General features: G+C 43.1%; 1 protein-coding gene across 5 annotated transcripts in view; it reads right to left on the bottom strand.

Annotated features, from left to right (window-relative positions):
* Positions 1-17,006, bottom strand: part of mpp7a (MAGUK p55 scaffold protein 7a) — a 123,766-nt gene that overhangs the window by 87,589 nt on the left and 19,171 nt on the right. For all 5 annotated transcript variants that reach the window (XM_076761429.1, XM_076761430.1, XM_076761431.1 and 2 more), the window contains exon 2: positions 6,048-6,216. In XM_076761429.1, the coding sequence (XP_076617544.1) occupies positions 6,048-6,084 (37 nt within the window). In that variant the 5' untranslated portion in view covers positions 6,085-6,216. The remainder of the gene's footprint in view (positions 1-6,047; positions 6,217-17,006) is intronic.

Here is a 17,006-nt window from a genome sequence, read left to right as displayed (position 1 = left end):
GGAATCGCTCATCTATCGCTCCTGCACAAACATGCACACATGGAGCCAGTAAGTTATTAGTGTATCTGGTAAAAGCGTTGTCCCATCGAAAGATTTCCATGTGTAGTCTTTCATGCGAGTGTCGCCCACCTCCTCTGCAGCTGCGCATGGCTGAACCACCCTTATCTTTAAATGGTGTGAGGGGGCCATAAACCTTGATAGAACACGCAGGTATGGCTTGGAATAACACAGTTAACTTTAATAAGGTTAATAAAAGGGCATCGGTGTCCTTAGAAGTGCCTGTTCGAGAGTGCGCGTGCAAGGATTCGGTCTGGTCTCAGGTGTATGGTTTAAGTGGCACCATACAGTGATAAGAATGTCACACGGGGGGCTTGTTAGCAAGCAGTTGACTCGGCAGCAGTATCGGGCGGGGCAGTTAAAACCACCTACTTCAAATCAATCAATTTCAATTAATAACCTATATTCTATACAGGTCCTCGAGAGTTCAGTTGATTAACATTGGCTTCAGCTTTCTTAGAAAATGACCCAGTCATAGCTAGAAATTATAGTCTGACAGATTCTGCATTTTTGAGGCTGGCACCAATATAGATAACACAGTTTAAAGTACCTGAAGTTCAATATCATCAAACACAATGAGCTTGTGTTGGACTGCAATGCTTCAAATATGGATGCTGCTGCAAAGACTTTGTAAAAGCTGCTGCCTTAATCTACAACAACGACAAATCTGAGTACTCAACTGCTCGTGGCCACCCAAGTGAGGCAGCAAAGGTCCCAGAGATGAGTGGAGCCCAGTCAACTGCAGAACCACACTCAGTCACACTCATCTTCAGGACCCTCACCAGAAACACAGATAAAGACATTCACAGATAGCAAGATTTGCATGCAAGGACGTGCAGCCCACTGGCATTGTTTCAGGAGGTTTTCAGGATAATGACAGAGTTGGAGTCATGATATATAAGACAGACATCAATGCAAGCTAATTCTACATATAGACCCATCTGAAACATGCCGGACTACAGATAGGTGTCGTCCACTACTATGCAAGTGAGATTTAGATCTTGCTGTTCACTCCGATGTCTCCAGCTCTAAATCTCCAATATCACCCCATTCTACCTCTCCCCCACACATGAACCACACTACCAGAAAACTGCAATCACATAACTGCAGAAGCAGGGAGGAAATGGGGCTACGAGGAGCAAACACCCACTCTCACTCCAGGAGGCTCAGTGACCTCTGAATGGCATAAACCAGATGTTGTAAGTCTGAGGGTCTCTGATGGGAGAGACGTTAGGAGTACTGAGAAAGCTCACCATCTGCAGACAGTGAGCTGCCATTACTGTACAACCCTCATCAAGTGATGGGGCAAGTCCAACACGTCACTGCATACAGAGAAGTGTTTAGTGTGTGGTACTGTATGGCATTGATTTAAGGAGGAAAACAATGATACATTTTGCCAAAAAAGGCGTCAAAAACATTCTAACTTCTATTTTGAAATGAAACGCTGAAATTCAACATTCATTCCTCAAGTTCAAATTTAAGTTCTTTATCGTCAAGCGCACAACAATTATGATGAAAGAGTCACCGGTAATGAAATTCTTAGATCTCAAGCTCCCTCCGACAGTGCTCTTATAAAGACAAATCACAAAAGTGAAGCAAAATCTAATTGTGTTAGTATTTATGAGAGCCTTTAACAGAGAGGCGGCAGTTTGTCCTTGTGTTTGATTGAACATGCTGTGATGCTCTAGGGCTTGGTAGAGATTTCTGATAGGCTACAATATAAATGCAGCAAAACACAATCACCCACACAGTGTTTAAAGAACAACAACCACAAAAAAGCCCTCAGAACTTAACCTCGCATCTAACGGAGTTCAGCAGGCAGGGAGATAAATGGTGTGTAGCAGACAGAGGAGTGGGCCGGGTTTGTCTGTCTGTAGATCCCTGAGTGGGAGCTGAAATAAACTGAGATGAACTGAGCCAAACTGAGCGGAGGCGTAACAGTTATCTGTCCCCGACTGAGCCCACAACAAAACTCCATCATAGCTGAACAGGAGGAGAAATGACTAAACAGCAGCTATCTGGAGGAGAGAAAAAAAGAGCAGCTGCATAGCTTTGTTGGAGGGGATGGGGGGCGGGGGGTCACAGAGTGCTTAGGTTAATCTGAGCAGAGTTTTGACTGATCACCTGAACATCTCTGTGGAGCAGGCTCCCCATTATCAGTCCTGTCAAGTGTTTGCACAATTAAAAGCTAATTTTCTGGCTCTTATTAGCCGCCGTGTTTGAACGTGAATGAGTGCGTGTTTGTGTATTAGATCTCAAGAATAGCAGCCAACAAACTGTCAAATAACAGCGTTATAAGCTCACGCCGGGTTTTCCTGATGTTGATGGATGGAGAGTAGGGACTGGATACACTCAGACAAAATGTTTCAGACACCAAGAGCAGGGCCAGCATCATCAACTAAAGCCCTGTCATTAATCTGCTTCTAAAGCATTTATGAAAAACCTAAAAGTCACACAGCGAAATGAGTCCACAGTAACCCAATCACCAGGACAGCCTCTCCAGCACTCCCCGCGGTCGTATTTTAAAGCCATGTCTCCAACTTTTTATTGTTTTTCAAGTTCATTTTCTCACTTTCTGGTTTTATTTATTAGAATCTAATTCACACAGAGGTCTGTTGTTGACTTGGGCCTGAGATAGAGCTGGAGAAAGAGAGAGATGGTATGATCTTACACGTGCCCTCCGTTTGTCTGCCCATGTGTTTGCTCTCCAAACACTCCAATAATGAGCATTTTAATAAGATCTACACTTACACAGTCTCCTGCCCAAATCTGGTGATGAAATAGGAGAGCCGCTACTAAAGAATAGTTATTTTAATGATAATATTTTCTCCCATTATGTTAAAAGCCCAAGCACACTCCATCTTCGGTGAGTGTGTGTGTGTGTGTGTGGTGAGGCTGGTGTTGAGGTGTCTGCAGATGGCAGGACTGCTAAAGAAAAGAAGCTATGGTACTGGCAAGATACTGTAATGTCTCTGTAATTACTGCCAGCCACCGCATGTGGAGGAGGTATGGTTTGTCTCTGTGGATTTATGCTCGGCTGCTGTGGCGCTACCTACATGCCAAATATCCAGAACTACGCAGAGAGTGCTGCTGTAGCTGATGTGGACGTCCTCTAAACTGAAATGACATGTCAGCCACTTCAAGCTCAAATCCTCTGCTGTAAATAAAAATATTGCGACAAACTGTGCCAGATATTTTATGACCTATACTACACATGAGGAACATAGTTATCATTGGCTGAATCACATGGAGTGTAACACGTTTTATGTAACGCTGTATGTCTGAGATTTTTTCTATACAAAGATGATAACATCTTTCAAGAGGTTACTATTTTTTGTGGGTAAGAGGGTGCTGTAATCTTAATGATGTGGCACTGCCCAGCAGCTAAGTCCTTCTGAAATGAAGTCATTAAGTAAACATAAGCAATTATGAATATACAACCCAGATCCCAAACAAGTTGGGACGCTGTGTAAAACATAAACAATGTGAAAACTTGACATATACTCAACTGAAAACAGGACAAAGACAATATACTTAGCTTCATTGATTTTTGTAAATATATGCTTATTCTGAACAGGAGCAACTGGGAATGGGAAAGTGCTCCAAAAACACCCGTTTGAAACATTCCACAGGTAAACAGGTTCATTGGTAACAGGTGATAGTATCATGATTAGGTATGAAAGGAGCATCCTGGAAAGGCTCAGTGGTTCACAAGCAAGGAAGGAGTGAGGTTCACCACTTTGTGAACACATGATTGTTTAAAGGTTGAAAAAATTGTTGTTTGCAAATGACTGCATTCTGTTTTTATTTACGTTTTACCCAGCGTCCCACCTTTTTGGAATCACGGTTATAAGTCTCTCACTTTGTTGTTTACTAGCTGGGGTACAAGAGCTGAAGTGGAAGATTCATAAGCTTGGGTTTTTCCCAGCAGCAAACTGACTACTTGAACTTTTAAACAGTCTCGGTATGTAAAGAATAGCAAATAAAATAGATAAATGTTAGAAATTATGGTCCCGGAGGGATTTCGGATGAAGTCAGAATTGCCTTTAGACATCACAAATTTGCATTTAAATCAGACACGACCAACATTTCGACACCCTCACTTCAGCTACATTTTCTCATGCTTTTTTAATTTTTTTTTTTTCTTATTGTTTTGAGTCTGATCCTGGGAATGATTTTGGAACCTGGTTCCCCTTACTGGTTAGGAAAAACTTCTACATGTTATCAAGTTAGCATGGTGTTGAATCCCCCTCCTTCATTGTGTGCTGTTGTTTATTTATGTATTGTTTGTGTTGAATAGTGCTTTTCATTTACGGATAATCCTCAATGCAAAAAATATTCTTTTTATAGTAAACCGCTCAAGATGGCCAACGATCAAGGCTTGATGACTTTGTGTAATCAAATGTGTCTCCATCTCCATCACCCCAACACACTATTACACGGAGCTAGTACACTCAAATAAGCTCTATCATTTAACTGTAATGCAGTCAGCGTTACAACACAAATTACAATAAACAAAATCCAATATTGATCCCTCCTGCAGCAGTAATGGTATTCAAATAGCATTAAATAGCTGTACATCTTAGCAATAATAAGTATAATTAGAGTAATTTAATAAGTGAGTATTAGTAGAGAAGAGGTTATTCAATAGAGAATTTTACTCAGCTCAAGTCAGCTATCATTCCTTTATATATTTTCGGCATGTTGCGGTCTTTAACACACTGTTTAAAGCTGTAGTCTCAAGCGCCAAATGATCTGACCAAGAACAGATGGAGCTGAAAGGTTTGTCTCGAGCAGTGCACCATAAATATGACAGATTTTCCATCATCTTAAGGGAGCTGTATCCCTTAAATCAACAGAATTATTATGATACCAAGAGTAACACTACCAGTATTCTGTGTAAACTTTGGTACAATGCCGGGTCGTCCCAATGCCAGGCCAGCCACAAGCATTTGTGACTTCACCAGGCCTGGAGATCAGTGACCTAAAGTTCATCCATAATGTTCATCATGTTTCACCTGCGCACACAACTTCACAGGACCATCAAGGGGGAAGCAGCGGAGATGGGCCGGAGGAGTCTTTACGTGTTTTATTTGGAAACCTGAGCCCTTGCCGGTAATTGCCCAAAATGACTCTAATCGTAATTGACGGTCTGGCTTTCTACTTTGTCTGCACAAATTTCCAGGACGACGGGGGCTACGGTAACTCTGTTAAAAGTCTGGACCCAGAAAGGCACACACTCTTTATCCATCAGAGCGGGACTTAATGTCCGTCCTCCTTTTGTCCTTTTGCTATCTTGCTCCTCTGCGCGTGTGTGCATTTGTATGTGTAATGATGTAGCCAGCCATTAAGCCACACTGAGAGGAGGATAGTGTTCCTGAGGGAAGAGGTGGTGATTTCTGGCAGCTGTCTCTGCGTTGACAAGCTTGACGTGTTCCTCACGCTGACGTCACGCAGTCACACAGTCTCTCCCACACACACAAACACACAGATCCGAGATGACGAAAGAGATGTAATGCTGTACACATATTTTACATTATGCTCTGAGTTATTAAAGTGTGAATTTGCACGATATGCATGGTGTATTTGCAGTGGTGTGTTTTTCATTTGGCTGGGCACAAAACGGAGTGAAAATGGACTTATGGTGTATTTTCCAACCACAGTTTCAGAGGGTCCACTCCAGGCGAGAAAAAGCCGTCTTAGACAAGTTAAGAGTAATACATTTCTAATCTGAAATTCAATTTCAGTGCCACTTTAAGTGGTGGGCACACAACCAGACTGTGCTGACAGTTAAATAAAGATATATTAGTTTTAGGGGAGGGATCACACTCTGTGCTTGCATTAATTTCCTTCTGTTTTGTGTGCTGATGGTGGACGTAAAATCAAAGTAACAAAATGCTTTTGTACTTTTTGCTGGAAGACCCACATTTTATAAGCGTTTTTTATTGGTTTCATGTTTCAGATTGTGTTCCTGGCCGAAGGGTCTGTACCTGGCTCATGGCCGGCTCCAGTGGCCAGGGCAGGCATGACTCCTGCCGGCTGCTTCCTGGTTCCCCTCAGGCTGTGGAAAATGGCAGTGAGGCGTCAGAGTAGTGAGCTCCTCGGAGGCTCCCCCCAGGGACCAGCTGAATCTGAGGACAGGCTTTATGCCATGGACCCCTGCAAGAGAACAAGATTTTAGAGCCTGCTTGTCAAATGGCCGCATGCACGTGTGTGTCAGTCAGCTACTGTGTTTTGTCTGTGTGTGTGTGTGTGTGTGTGTGTGTGTGTGTGTGTTTGAGTGTGTGTTATGGGATCTCATAGCTACCCATAGCCATGGATATGAATACCTACCATACTAGCAAATATATCAGATATATGTATTTGTGTGTAGGTGAGCCAACGATTGACAGTGAATGAATCACTGACTGTGTGTGTGTGTGTGTGTGTGTGTGTGTGTGTGTGTGTGTGTGTGTGTGTGTTGATAGTACATTCAAAGTTGACTCTGGGTGTTTAAAACCAAACACTATTTTCCTAAGCTGCTGAACATTCTGCTTTGTACATGAGCCAACACCACCTCACCTGGTGTCAATAGCCTATATACACACACTCACACAGAGCCACACACACATGCACGCACGCACACACACACGCACGCACACAGCTATCCCACACTTTATTCAACATCCAGCAGAATCAAGGGAAACTTTATCCATGAAGAGCAAGTAAGTAAGCAAATGCTACAGACCTGCGAAAAATCAGGTGTGGAAGACCATTGCTTCATAAATAATGGAATGAATACTGAATAATGAATATGTGGGATGTAGACCACAAATAAAAGTTTGAGGCTCTTTGAACTCCCCCCCACAATGAATGAACATGTGTGGACACACACAGTGGTGTATGGTAAACACAACCTGAGGAAAACAGCTAATATGTGTTGAAAACAGCCTGACAGATATAAGTACAGAGCAGAGCTGCAGACTCAAGACTTGGAGCCAGACTAAAGTCAGAAAAATGAGGATGTAAGACTTAGACTTTAAACCTCATTGGACTGAGATGACTTGACTCCCTATAGACCCAACTTTACTTTCAATCAAGTCTTAATATTGGTAAATCCCCAGAACAAGGAAAGATAATCAGGCCTACAGCCACCTGGCTTTGATATTTTAAAAGTCAACTTGATAGGCACTGAAAGGACTCTGCCTTAGCTATGTAAAAAACACTATTAAACAGCTCTGAAAGCTGTTCTGCTGTAATGTGGCTTGAAACCTAAATGGGACCTTGTCACAGCTTCAGCTGTGGATGTATCCTTTGTGTTTGTTTCATCCTCTGAGGGAACCGTGCATTGGTCTTGTCTGCAGCCCTAGTATGTGCTGTCACTGCAGGATGGACAGTTCTAAATCTGCTTGTGAGTTGTTGAGGGGATCTCAATGGATGCCCTCGGTCCCAGGCCATCCACTCTTCTCGGCCTCTTTAACCTTTAACAGGTTTCCAAAAGCCTGCAAGAACCCTCAACAGGTCCCCTTGTCCAGTAAAGTCCTACCACCAGCAGAAATTCTTTGTTTGAAAAGGGGAGAATGGAAAACAATTAGGCTTGAGCCTTCGGCTCTTTACAAGATGCAGCTTAATGATCCATTATATGTCAGCTCCCATGTGCTGTGGCCCAGTCAAATTCAGTAACCTAAACTGTAGAGCCTTGGGGTGCTGTTAGTAGCTACTTAACTGGAAGAAAATGCACAAAATAAATGCCAGCACTAAAATAACCTACATTATGTGTCTCCCATGTTAATAAGTCTTGTAAAAGCTGAGTCTGGGTGGACACTGAGTCACAGTGTGCTGCGGTTAACTCAGAACCACTTGACAGGAGACAGGGACAGCCAAGACACCTGCGCCAATCCAGCTCATTGGGACCCCCGTCAATGGTTGGGCGGTGTAAGCCACACATACATGAAGTTCGAAATGCTGTGACTTCACGTCCACGTTTGCAGGCCGAAAAGCGGACCGGAAATTCATTACAAATGTGTTTTCTGTAAAGAATCTCTCACTCGGCCCCCGCAGTGACAGCTGCACAGGAGTGACTATTTCCTGGCGTTTTGCCCTGCATGCGTGTACAAACACAGGCAGAGGTCGAGGCTCAAACCTGCCAAAATGACAGCCCACGTAGCAAAATGCTACCACGCCTGTCTGACATACTGTGATGTGAACTCACCTCAGGGCCCAGCAGACCCCAGGTGGAGCCTTGTGGAAAAGGCATCTAGAAAATACAGTCTAGAAGATGCCTGAGTGAGCAGGTAATCAAGCTATTGAGAGCATATCAGAGAAAGAATATTTTTCTTCTGGATTGAGATGTACAAAATATGGTGCATTCATCAAACAGCACTTAAGAAAGGATAGATTTTCCAACGAGAGGAGATCTGGGAGACGAATTCTAAACCCTGCTACTATGTCACGCCAGCACCAATTTGTAGGCCAGATTTGTGAGTCGTTTGCATCAGCTTTGCAAGAGCATAAAGTGCAAACGAAAAACCTGGTGAAATGGGAGTTCAGCGCTGTTCAACCCTTTGCATTCTTCAATAAAATAGGTTAAAGGGACCAGCAGAGAAGGACAGCGGCGCCTCGAGCAGTGACCACAAAATCTCTCCAGCAGGCCGGTTTGAACAGGGGACTGAACCTAACAGCCACTGAGCTCATGCCAAGAGAACTGACCCATGCTAAATCAGTTCAGTGTTTCACAGTGCTACAGCACGGTTTTGTCATAAGACTTTGTGATTGGAATGGCAGACTTAAGGACAGACAAAGGACATGAATACTCTTCAGGTATGCCGCGCTGTAATACCAGTCGTTTGCCTTTTGCTGCATCCGAAGGGGAATGACCACATATTCCCCAATCTGAGGAAGGATCCATCTTTCCATTTGAGGAGCTTTCGAGCGCCAGGAAGCATGTCGCAGTGCTGGGAACACCTGGGACTTTTTAAAAGGCCCAAAAGGATCATAACAGACAGACTTAAAGAAACATTCCCCACTGTCAGAATGCTCTGACCGTGTCTGTTCAGATCACACAATATCAGATGGTCATGGGGGGAGTAACGGGACATTTTGCCATGTGGACAAGAGATGGGATACGCTTAATTGCAAAGAGGTGTTCCTCCATCTACCCCTGTGAAGTCTGACATCTTCAAATGGTTCTGCCACCATCTAGTGGGGACTTTGACTATTACAGGGAACATTTTCCATAAAAACCCAGCTGAGACGCAACCTGAAGCACCGCTCCCTAACAAAAACCTGTATGTATGGATGTCAGGAGACACTGTCTGTGTCTGCTTAGTCTTGTTCTGAGTGTAAAACCTGAGGTCAAATCCGTATTTTAAAAGAAAACAGCTCAGGGTGATGGATGTATGGGTGGAAGAATGGAAACACTGCTATAGAATACTGTTATTCTTCTTCTCTTTTCAAAAACAAGCCTGTCCATCCAGTCGAGGGGGGAAGGGGAGGGGGCATGGGTGGAGCCATTTGACTCTCAGCAGGATGTTGATGAAGCTAGTGAGAGGAATAACAGAGTCAGGAGGTGAATGAATGACAGTGAAAAACACTGCAACCTGTCGTTTTTAAGAGCCTATCAACTATCTGAACGTATGCTTTGAGTTTAGAACTTTGTATCAGCTTTACGATAGAATCTTCTGCTTCTTCCCTTGTTTCTAAAGGTAGACTGGACAATGGAAACCTCCCGTTTAAAGCAACTGGCCAAAAGATAACACGATCCTCATCAGGAATAGAAAGGAGGAGAAAAACATGTCATGCTCTGAAGCGTTCACAGGGTTCACTGGGTGGACTGGTTCTGCGTTCATACTGGACCTGGACGGGGAGTATTACCACAGGACATGCCAGAGATCACCTTTGCCATTCAGCACCACTGAAACCTCCCTGAGGTGCTATTGGGGTATTGGGTTTTTTTTGTCCTGGACTGTCCCAAACGGACTGACAGGAAGGCCAGCTACTGGCTGGAGTTTTTTACTGGGCCACCATGACTGACACTGATCCTCTCCATTGCATGACGGACACCCTTCCAAAGCCACCCCTGTCACACCTGGTCTGGTTACAGCTCAAAGGACCAGTTAGCTCCAAAGCTTTACGCCAGCTTCAACATCTCCTGATCTGCTGCAGTCTGATGAGTTTATCTACACTGGTCCTTGGTTGGACGATAGAAGATCTATCTGGCAGTCCGTGTGACACCTGCTCAGGTTTCCAGTTCTGTACTGTCTGTTGCAGCATTGTGAAGCTTTGGTTCTGCACTTATCTTTGTTTTTTTATAAAATGAACGAGATCAGGTTTTATTGTCCAATGTGCTGCTGCTTTTGTCTTCACAAATCTTTCTAACCTTGGCCTGATGCAAGAAGCTACTTTACCCTTAACTCTCACACTAAGTCACACACTTACAGCTGATGCAATAGGCTACTGCTGATACCTACCTTTTTTTTTTTTGGGGGGGGGGTTACATTTAACAAAGTTTCCAGGTGTAAAACTGTATCGAAACACAAGCAGCCATAAAAGAACTTTGTCTAAATAATATAGTTCCAAACTGTTCCAAACTTTTTCTAAACAAGGACTTATCTGATCAAAGAAGACGCACACAAACCTGACTAGGCATTCAAATCTGTCTACACATTCAATGCCATATTTTGTTACTTGATCAAATCAAATACGACGGACAACCCACAAGCTGCAGCTGGAAAAAACAGAACACCAAAAACGGGCTACGGGGAAAAAAAGTGAAGTATCCCGCAAGCGCCAACCTCCAGCTATCTTGTAAATCCACTCACTGCCTACTACGTCTCAATCCTGCATCATGGCAGCATCCAAGGCTGCAGACTTGCAAAATTTTTCAATACACTGTGTTTAAAAAAATCTGCTGCATGTTGAAGATACATTATTTGTTTTCTATGCTATTGTGTGGCCACAAAAAAGTCAAAAGTCGTACTGGAAAGTATGCAACCTTCCAGTTCGCGACAGAGGCTTTCATATATTTGTGCTGTGGTGCTGTGTAGAAAGACAGAGGTCGAGTTTAACTAGGCTGAAGAGACAGAGGACGAGTGATGTACTACCACATGGATTCAAAAGAAAACATATAATTGTTCCTTTCCTGGAAAACCATGTTCTTTTACTTCACACCCCATTGGTGAGCTTCAGCTTTGGGGTATTGGTATGGGGTAGCTGTGAAGACAGATTGGATGTAAAATCAATTTGTATTTCAGCCACTCTACATCATATTGGCTTGTAGGAACCGCAAAGTGCAAAGTCAGACAGACAGAAGTAGATAGAGTTACAGCCACATGCACACAACCATACATGACACAATCATAAGAGTATAATTGCAGTGTATCCAACTGTGGTAAAGGCGAACATTCATTTACACACAGGCACACGGTGGAACTGCATTTCAATGGACTGTGCATAATTGCAGTGTATTAAAGCGTGGTCGAGGGGAATGTTCATCCACATGACATTTTGAAATCATAATGCTGTTTCCAGAAAAAAGAAAAGAAAATCGAAAAAGCTCCCGATGCCAGCGCCGCATAGGCAGTCCTTTGCCTTTTCTGTTTCTTCTGTGGAAAAACACATTTTTGAATAATGTCTTTCTCCTGCCTCAGCGCAGCGCTGCCAAAATGTCACCGCGTCAATTCCGATTAAGCATGAGGCGCATGACGCTGGCGAGACAGGGTTGTGTTTTCAGGCGTGCGCCATACGACTTCTCGTTAATAGCCGTTAGCTTTACGAGGGATTGGGGCTGCTTAAATTAGGACTCAGCGGTACCTGGCACGGCTGCTGGTCCTGGAATGACTGACTGCTGTGGAGGGGCAGTAACAACGATGAGCAATCGGAAGAACTATATGCATACGACTAAAAAGCATATGGAAACAGATTAAGGGAGCAAATGTGGGATATCAGTGAATGCTATTAAACCATGACGAAGAGAAGTACACATCAACAAGAATGGCTTCATCCAACTTGAGAGGCTGACAGAGAAATGGGGAAAGTGAGTTCTCTTTGTCTCAGGTGGGATTTTCTGACAGCTCAGGATCAGAATCACTCTGCCACATGTTGCTCATAAGCGTCCAGTCTTTCCACATAAAATACATCTGCTTATGCGTATGTACATGTGTGTTGTCTTCTCAGAGACATGAAGTCATTCTCCGCCTTCAGCCGCCTAAACACACAAGTTGCTGGAGTGTGTCATTGTAGCTTACTTAAAAAAAAAAAAAAGCATTAAAGAGAGATCCATCTAATTTACAAGAGAAATGGAAAGATGTTTCAGGAAGTCAGGGCTCTCTGATATGGAGGAATAGGAGTCAGGGGAATCCAAGAAATGAAAGGTGACACTCTGAGCCTCTGGTGTAGTAGATACTTATTTGAGAATACTACAATGAACGTCTGGTGGATGCATCAAACCATCTTAAAGGCATTACAACTACATTATCTTCTGATTATCACACTTCCAGGCTAGCTGTGTGGTTTTCACTTGAGACTAACCCAAAATAACAACAGGGTTATTCTGGCATTATGTGCTTTGCATGTGTGACATGTTAAGTTGCTTATATTAACTGCATTAGTGTTTAACTAGAAATGTAGCAAACAATAAGAAATTGAGGATCAAAGTCGCTTTGTGTTTACAGTGTTCCTGTTAGAAAGATCTAAAAATCGCTCGTAAAGAAATTCATCTGTAAAGCATAGTTAAGGGTGAGTAAGACCGATGAGACCTGATCTAACGAATGAATGAGACATACAGATGCAGATCATGAAAACAACAAGAAGAAAGGCACAAAAGCTGTGCAGGGACTTACCAGGACACTTTCTTCCTGCTACAGAAACACAACTTCAAACGCAGCAAGCGGGCACTCCCACTGCACCATTACAGAGCACGCAAACTAAATCCTCCCATGCAGGAAGACACACACCCACCAGGTCTACCAGCTCACCTGAACAGACCTGAAACTCAAGTTTCTTTTCCTGCCGAAAGGCTCACAATACCCCACCCTTTTTTCCCCTCACACTATTACTCAATAGTAAACAAAAAGAGTGTTGACTCATGTGACCCTTTTCCCTCTGAGTTGCTTATGTTGTTCTAAACATGAAATAAATATTGTTAAAGGCTCTTACGAAACATGACGATCCAACATGTTGCACAAAATATTTCTCAGTTATTTATTTTAACATAATATTCCACCATTTTGCCAGGGAACTTGGCTATCTTTGCCTACTATGACAATGCCTTTTCAGAAATGCTCATCAAGCACTCAAACATGTTGCTCACTGTGCTTCCTCCTTTAAAAATGTAGTGACTGCAAACGACCACTAGATGGAGCAATCATCTCACTAAATATCTCCAGTCTCCACATTGAGCAAAAAAACTATTATGGAAGGTGGCAGACAGTGTAAGTCTGCATGGTTGCTTTTGTGTGTGTGTATTTGTGTGCACAACTATCTGTGTGTTTGTCTCTGCCCTCATCATGACCTCAGATGTGCCTCAGGGTGCCTATAAAGATGGGCACCAGTAATCTCATCCACTGCCTGCCAGGGCCCCATTATTACTAAACCCAAGGAGGGGCCACACAGGCTGTCTGCAGGCTGCCACATACACACTGCAGCCTGTTCTCTAACACATAACACAACGCTGAGCACATTTCTATCATATCACACACTGTTTCCACAGTTTCCAATTCCATGATTCCAAGCTTGAAGAGGTGATTCAACGATACTTCCTGCTGTTCAGCTAATTGCTAGCTGCAATGAGATCTTTATATTTGGCTCATATTTCTGGTCTTATACTGACATTATTTGTTGTTGTGTTAGTGTGGACTCCATGAGGCCTAGTTACAACTTTGTGGAAACTAATGGGGGATCGGGTGTAAATAATAAAATTAATGATATCTGAATTCCATTTCTATGATGGAGAAAAATATGGACAGAATCATGGAATCTGCTGTAAAATGCAGAATATTGAGACAACAACAAAATGTGGATGAAATGTATGAAAATCAGGGTTTTCCCTACAATTCTAAGCATTATAGCACCTAAATCTTACAGCACCTAAAAAACTATGCTGCTATGTTTTGGTGTGACACACTCACATATACACATACACACACACACACACACACACACACACACACACACACACACACACACACAGTCATGTCAATGAGGTTGAGCTAACACCTGTGCTTTTCCTACTTACACGCCAAAATGTCTATTGTAATGGAAAATGCAGTAATGCTACAAAACATTTTAAATCCCATAATTTGAAGGTGTTACCTTGGCCTTACTCGTAAAAATAATGACTGCATGATGAAAACAAATAATCATTCATCGCAGACCGGCATTGTACTCTCAACTACTTCCTTGTCTTAACACCTCTTCCATCTCTTTGTCCTCCTCCCATCTCTGCTCTCTGGTTCCCATGCAGACACAACAGCTCTTTGTCTCTCTCTGACCCATTAACAGTGAGAGGAGACCACAGTCACTATCAGTCGCTGCACATACATTCCACTTTCTCTCACTGACCAGTGCGCGTACACACACACACACACACACACAGTGCAGACCTGTTAATGACCAATTCAATTAATCCTAGACATGAAATGGCAAAATTAATTATCCTATGAACTCACCAGAAGGATGGAAAGACAGAGGATGGATGGAATGGGGTTTGTGGTGCAGGAAGCAGAGGAGCACAACCCACTTTGCTTAATCAAAAAAATATCATTGATGTGAGTGCTTTATTGCTTTACTTAAGCCCTGCAGGAGCCAACGTGGCTGAATGAAATTGTATTTATTTATAGGGACAGAGAAGCCAATGCATTAATCCTCCATACAAACATATACACACACACACACACAAAGGAAGACAAGGACGTAGTTGAGAGTACAATGTAGGTCTGCAGCTAATAATTATTTATTTCAATTATGCATTCATTATTTTGTCTTAGCACCATTACTTCCATCGGCCTTCGGAACGCCACCTTCCAGTGGCATTAATTAGATGATGACAGATTTTCTGATGAGTGATTTGAGCTGCAAATAGCAATGCACCTGCAATGAGAGGCACAGAGAGACAGAGAGTGAACAGCAGGTAGCCATAAGCCCCACTAATCTGGAGTCTTTCGAAATGCCACTGTTGGTGGGTAACCTACATCCTCACCAGTTATTACTGGAGTGAATTACTCTACCTGGAGTGCTTAGGCGGGGGCAGGCACAAACACATAGAAACAGAGAGAGACAGCCTATTTGACAGACAGACAGACGGACAGATGGGATAAAACGGATAAGAAAGCAGTGATGCAACAGAGGCCAACAGGGTAAAGTCAGGTCTACGCGCTTCTGCACATTTACACACACACACACACACACACACACACACACACACACACACACACCTGCTGTGTGTGTTTACAGGACAAGTTAGCGGAGCTGCAGTGAGAAGTCGAAGTGAGCCCATTAACAGATGCATAATAGATAAAGCCGGTCAATGGAGAGAGTGAGAGGGAAGAGAAAGAAGATGATAAGATCAGAATAAACAAAAGCAGAGAGAGAATGGAGGAACATCAGGTGGGTAACGACAGATTAAAAAAGAAAGAGGGAAAAAAAGAGGTGAAGTCACTAACCTCCATCAGTCCATCTGTAAGCTGCGTGTCTGACCACACTAACGCTTTGGCCCACTTTGGGACAAAAATAACTCAATTTAGCATTCACTCGTCACTGCCGCTAAAAATAATCCGTCATACTATGAACAAGCATTTGTGTTAAAATAGTGGATTTGAGGCACGGAACTGGTCACGTCAGGCCGGCATCTGAGCAGAGGCAGCAGTGCCGGGTGGAATTGGGTATCACATCAGCTGATATTAGCGTGCTGCAGAAATAGATGCATGTTGGCCGATAACTAAGAAGAAATCACAGCACAGAAATGCTCAAAGATGTGTTGGTGGTCATTTAGAAACAGTGGTGCCACTGCATAGTACCACTAAACAAAAAGTAGCCGATGCTAATGGGAATATCATCAGTTTTTCAGGTATTTAGTCATAAGCCAAAGTATTCGACATGTCACATTTTTGGTCTGATGAAAAGAGGAGAGATCCCCAAAGTTATTACAATTCATCCTGAGGGAAACACTTCCGAATTTCATGGTAATTCATCAAACGGTTGTGGGGAGAAAAGTCAACCTCATGGTGATAAAAGTCATTAGGATTCATCCTCTGGGAATCATCAATGTCTTGTAGATGTCCCTGGTTAAGCCTTCATCCTGAGGGGAACGTGAATCTGAACCAAATCTCATCACAAATCAATCAACCACACCAACAGCTATGAAGACATGTCACTAAAACCCCCAAATATTCACTTTACTGCTACTGAAATAGTCAGAGGATTACCAAAGTCACTGGGACACACTGTAGTGACCATGAAATCATGGCAATCCACCTAATAATTGTTGGGACATTTCAATCTGGACCAAAGAGGAAACTCTCAATTGGATTTAAAAATGCAGTATTATTCAGGCTCTACAGAATATAATATCTGAGTGTGTGACGTCACAAAAGAAGCCTTTTACAAACTACAACTGACAAATGTTAAATGCTGGTGCTGCAGACACATTGTGGCAGAGTTAGAATTTCGATATACAGCTCTGTTCCTGAGTTACCAGCAGGGCTCTGACCTGGGCTAAACGGGGAAACAGGGAGTCGATGGGGGCTCAGATGGCACAGTTAGTACCTCAGGACAGGCACAGAGTAGAGGAAGAGGGTCAAAGTCAGACCCCCGGTTAGGTTACACTGATGAGGACCCAAATATACATGCTATCACACTCAGGAGATGGAACGATGAACATTTAAATGATAGTTTGAGACATGTGCTACTAACACAGCCCCTCATCGACTCATGACTCAGTCCCCGAAAAAGCCAAGGTGTGTTACTCATCAGCC

This window comes from Chaetodon auriga, chromosome 21 (genome assembly GCF_051107435.1).
Source record: "Chaetodon auriga isolate fChaAug3 chromosome 21, fChaAug3.hap1, whole genome shotgun sequence".
NCBI classification, from domain to species: Eukaryota; Metazoa; Chordata; class Actinopteri; order Chaetodontiformes; family Chaetodontidae; genus Chaetodon; species Chaetodon auriga.
This window is presented reverse-complemented; position numbering and strand designations above follow the sequence as displayed.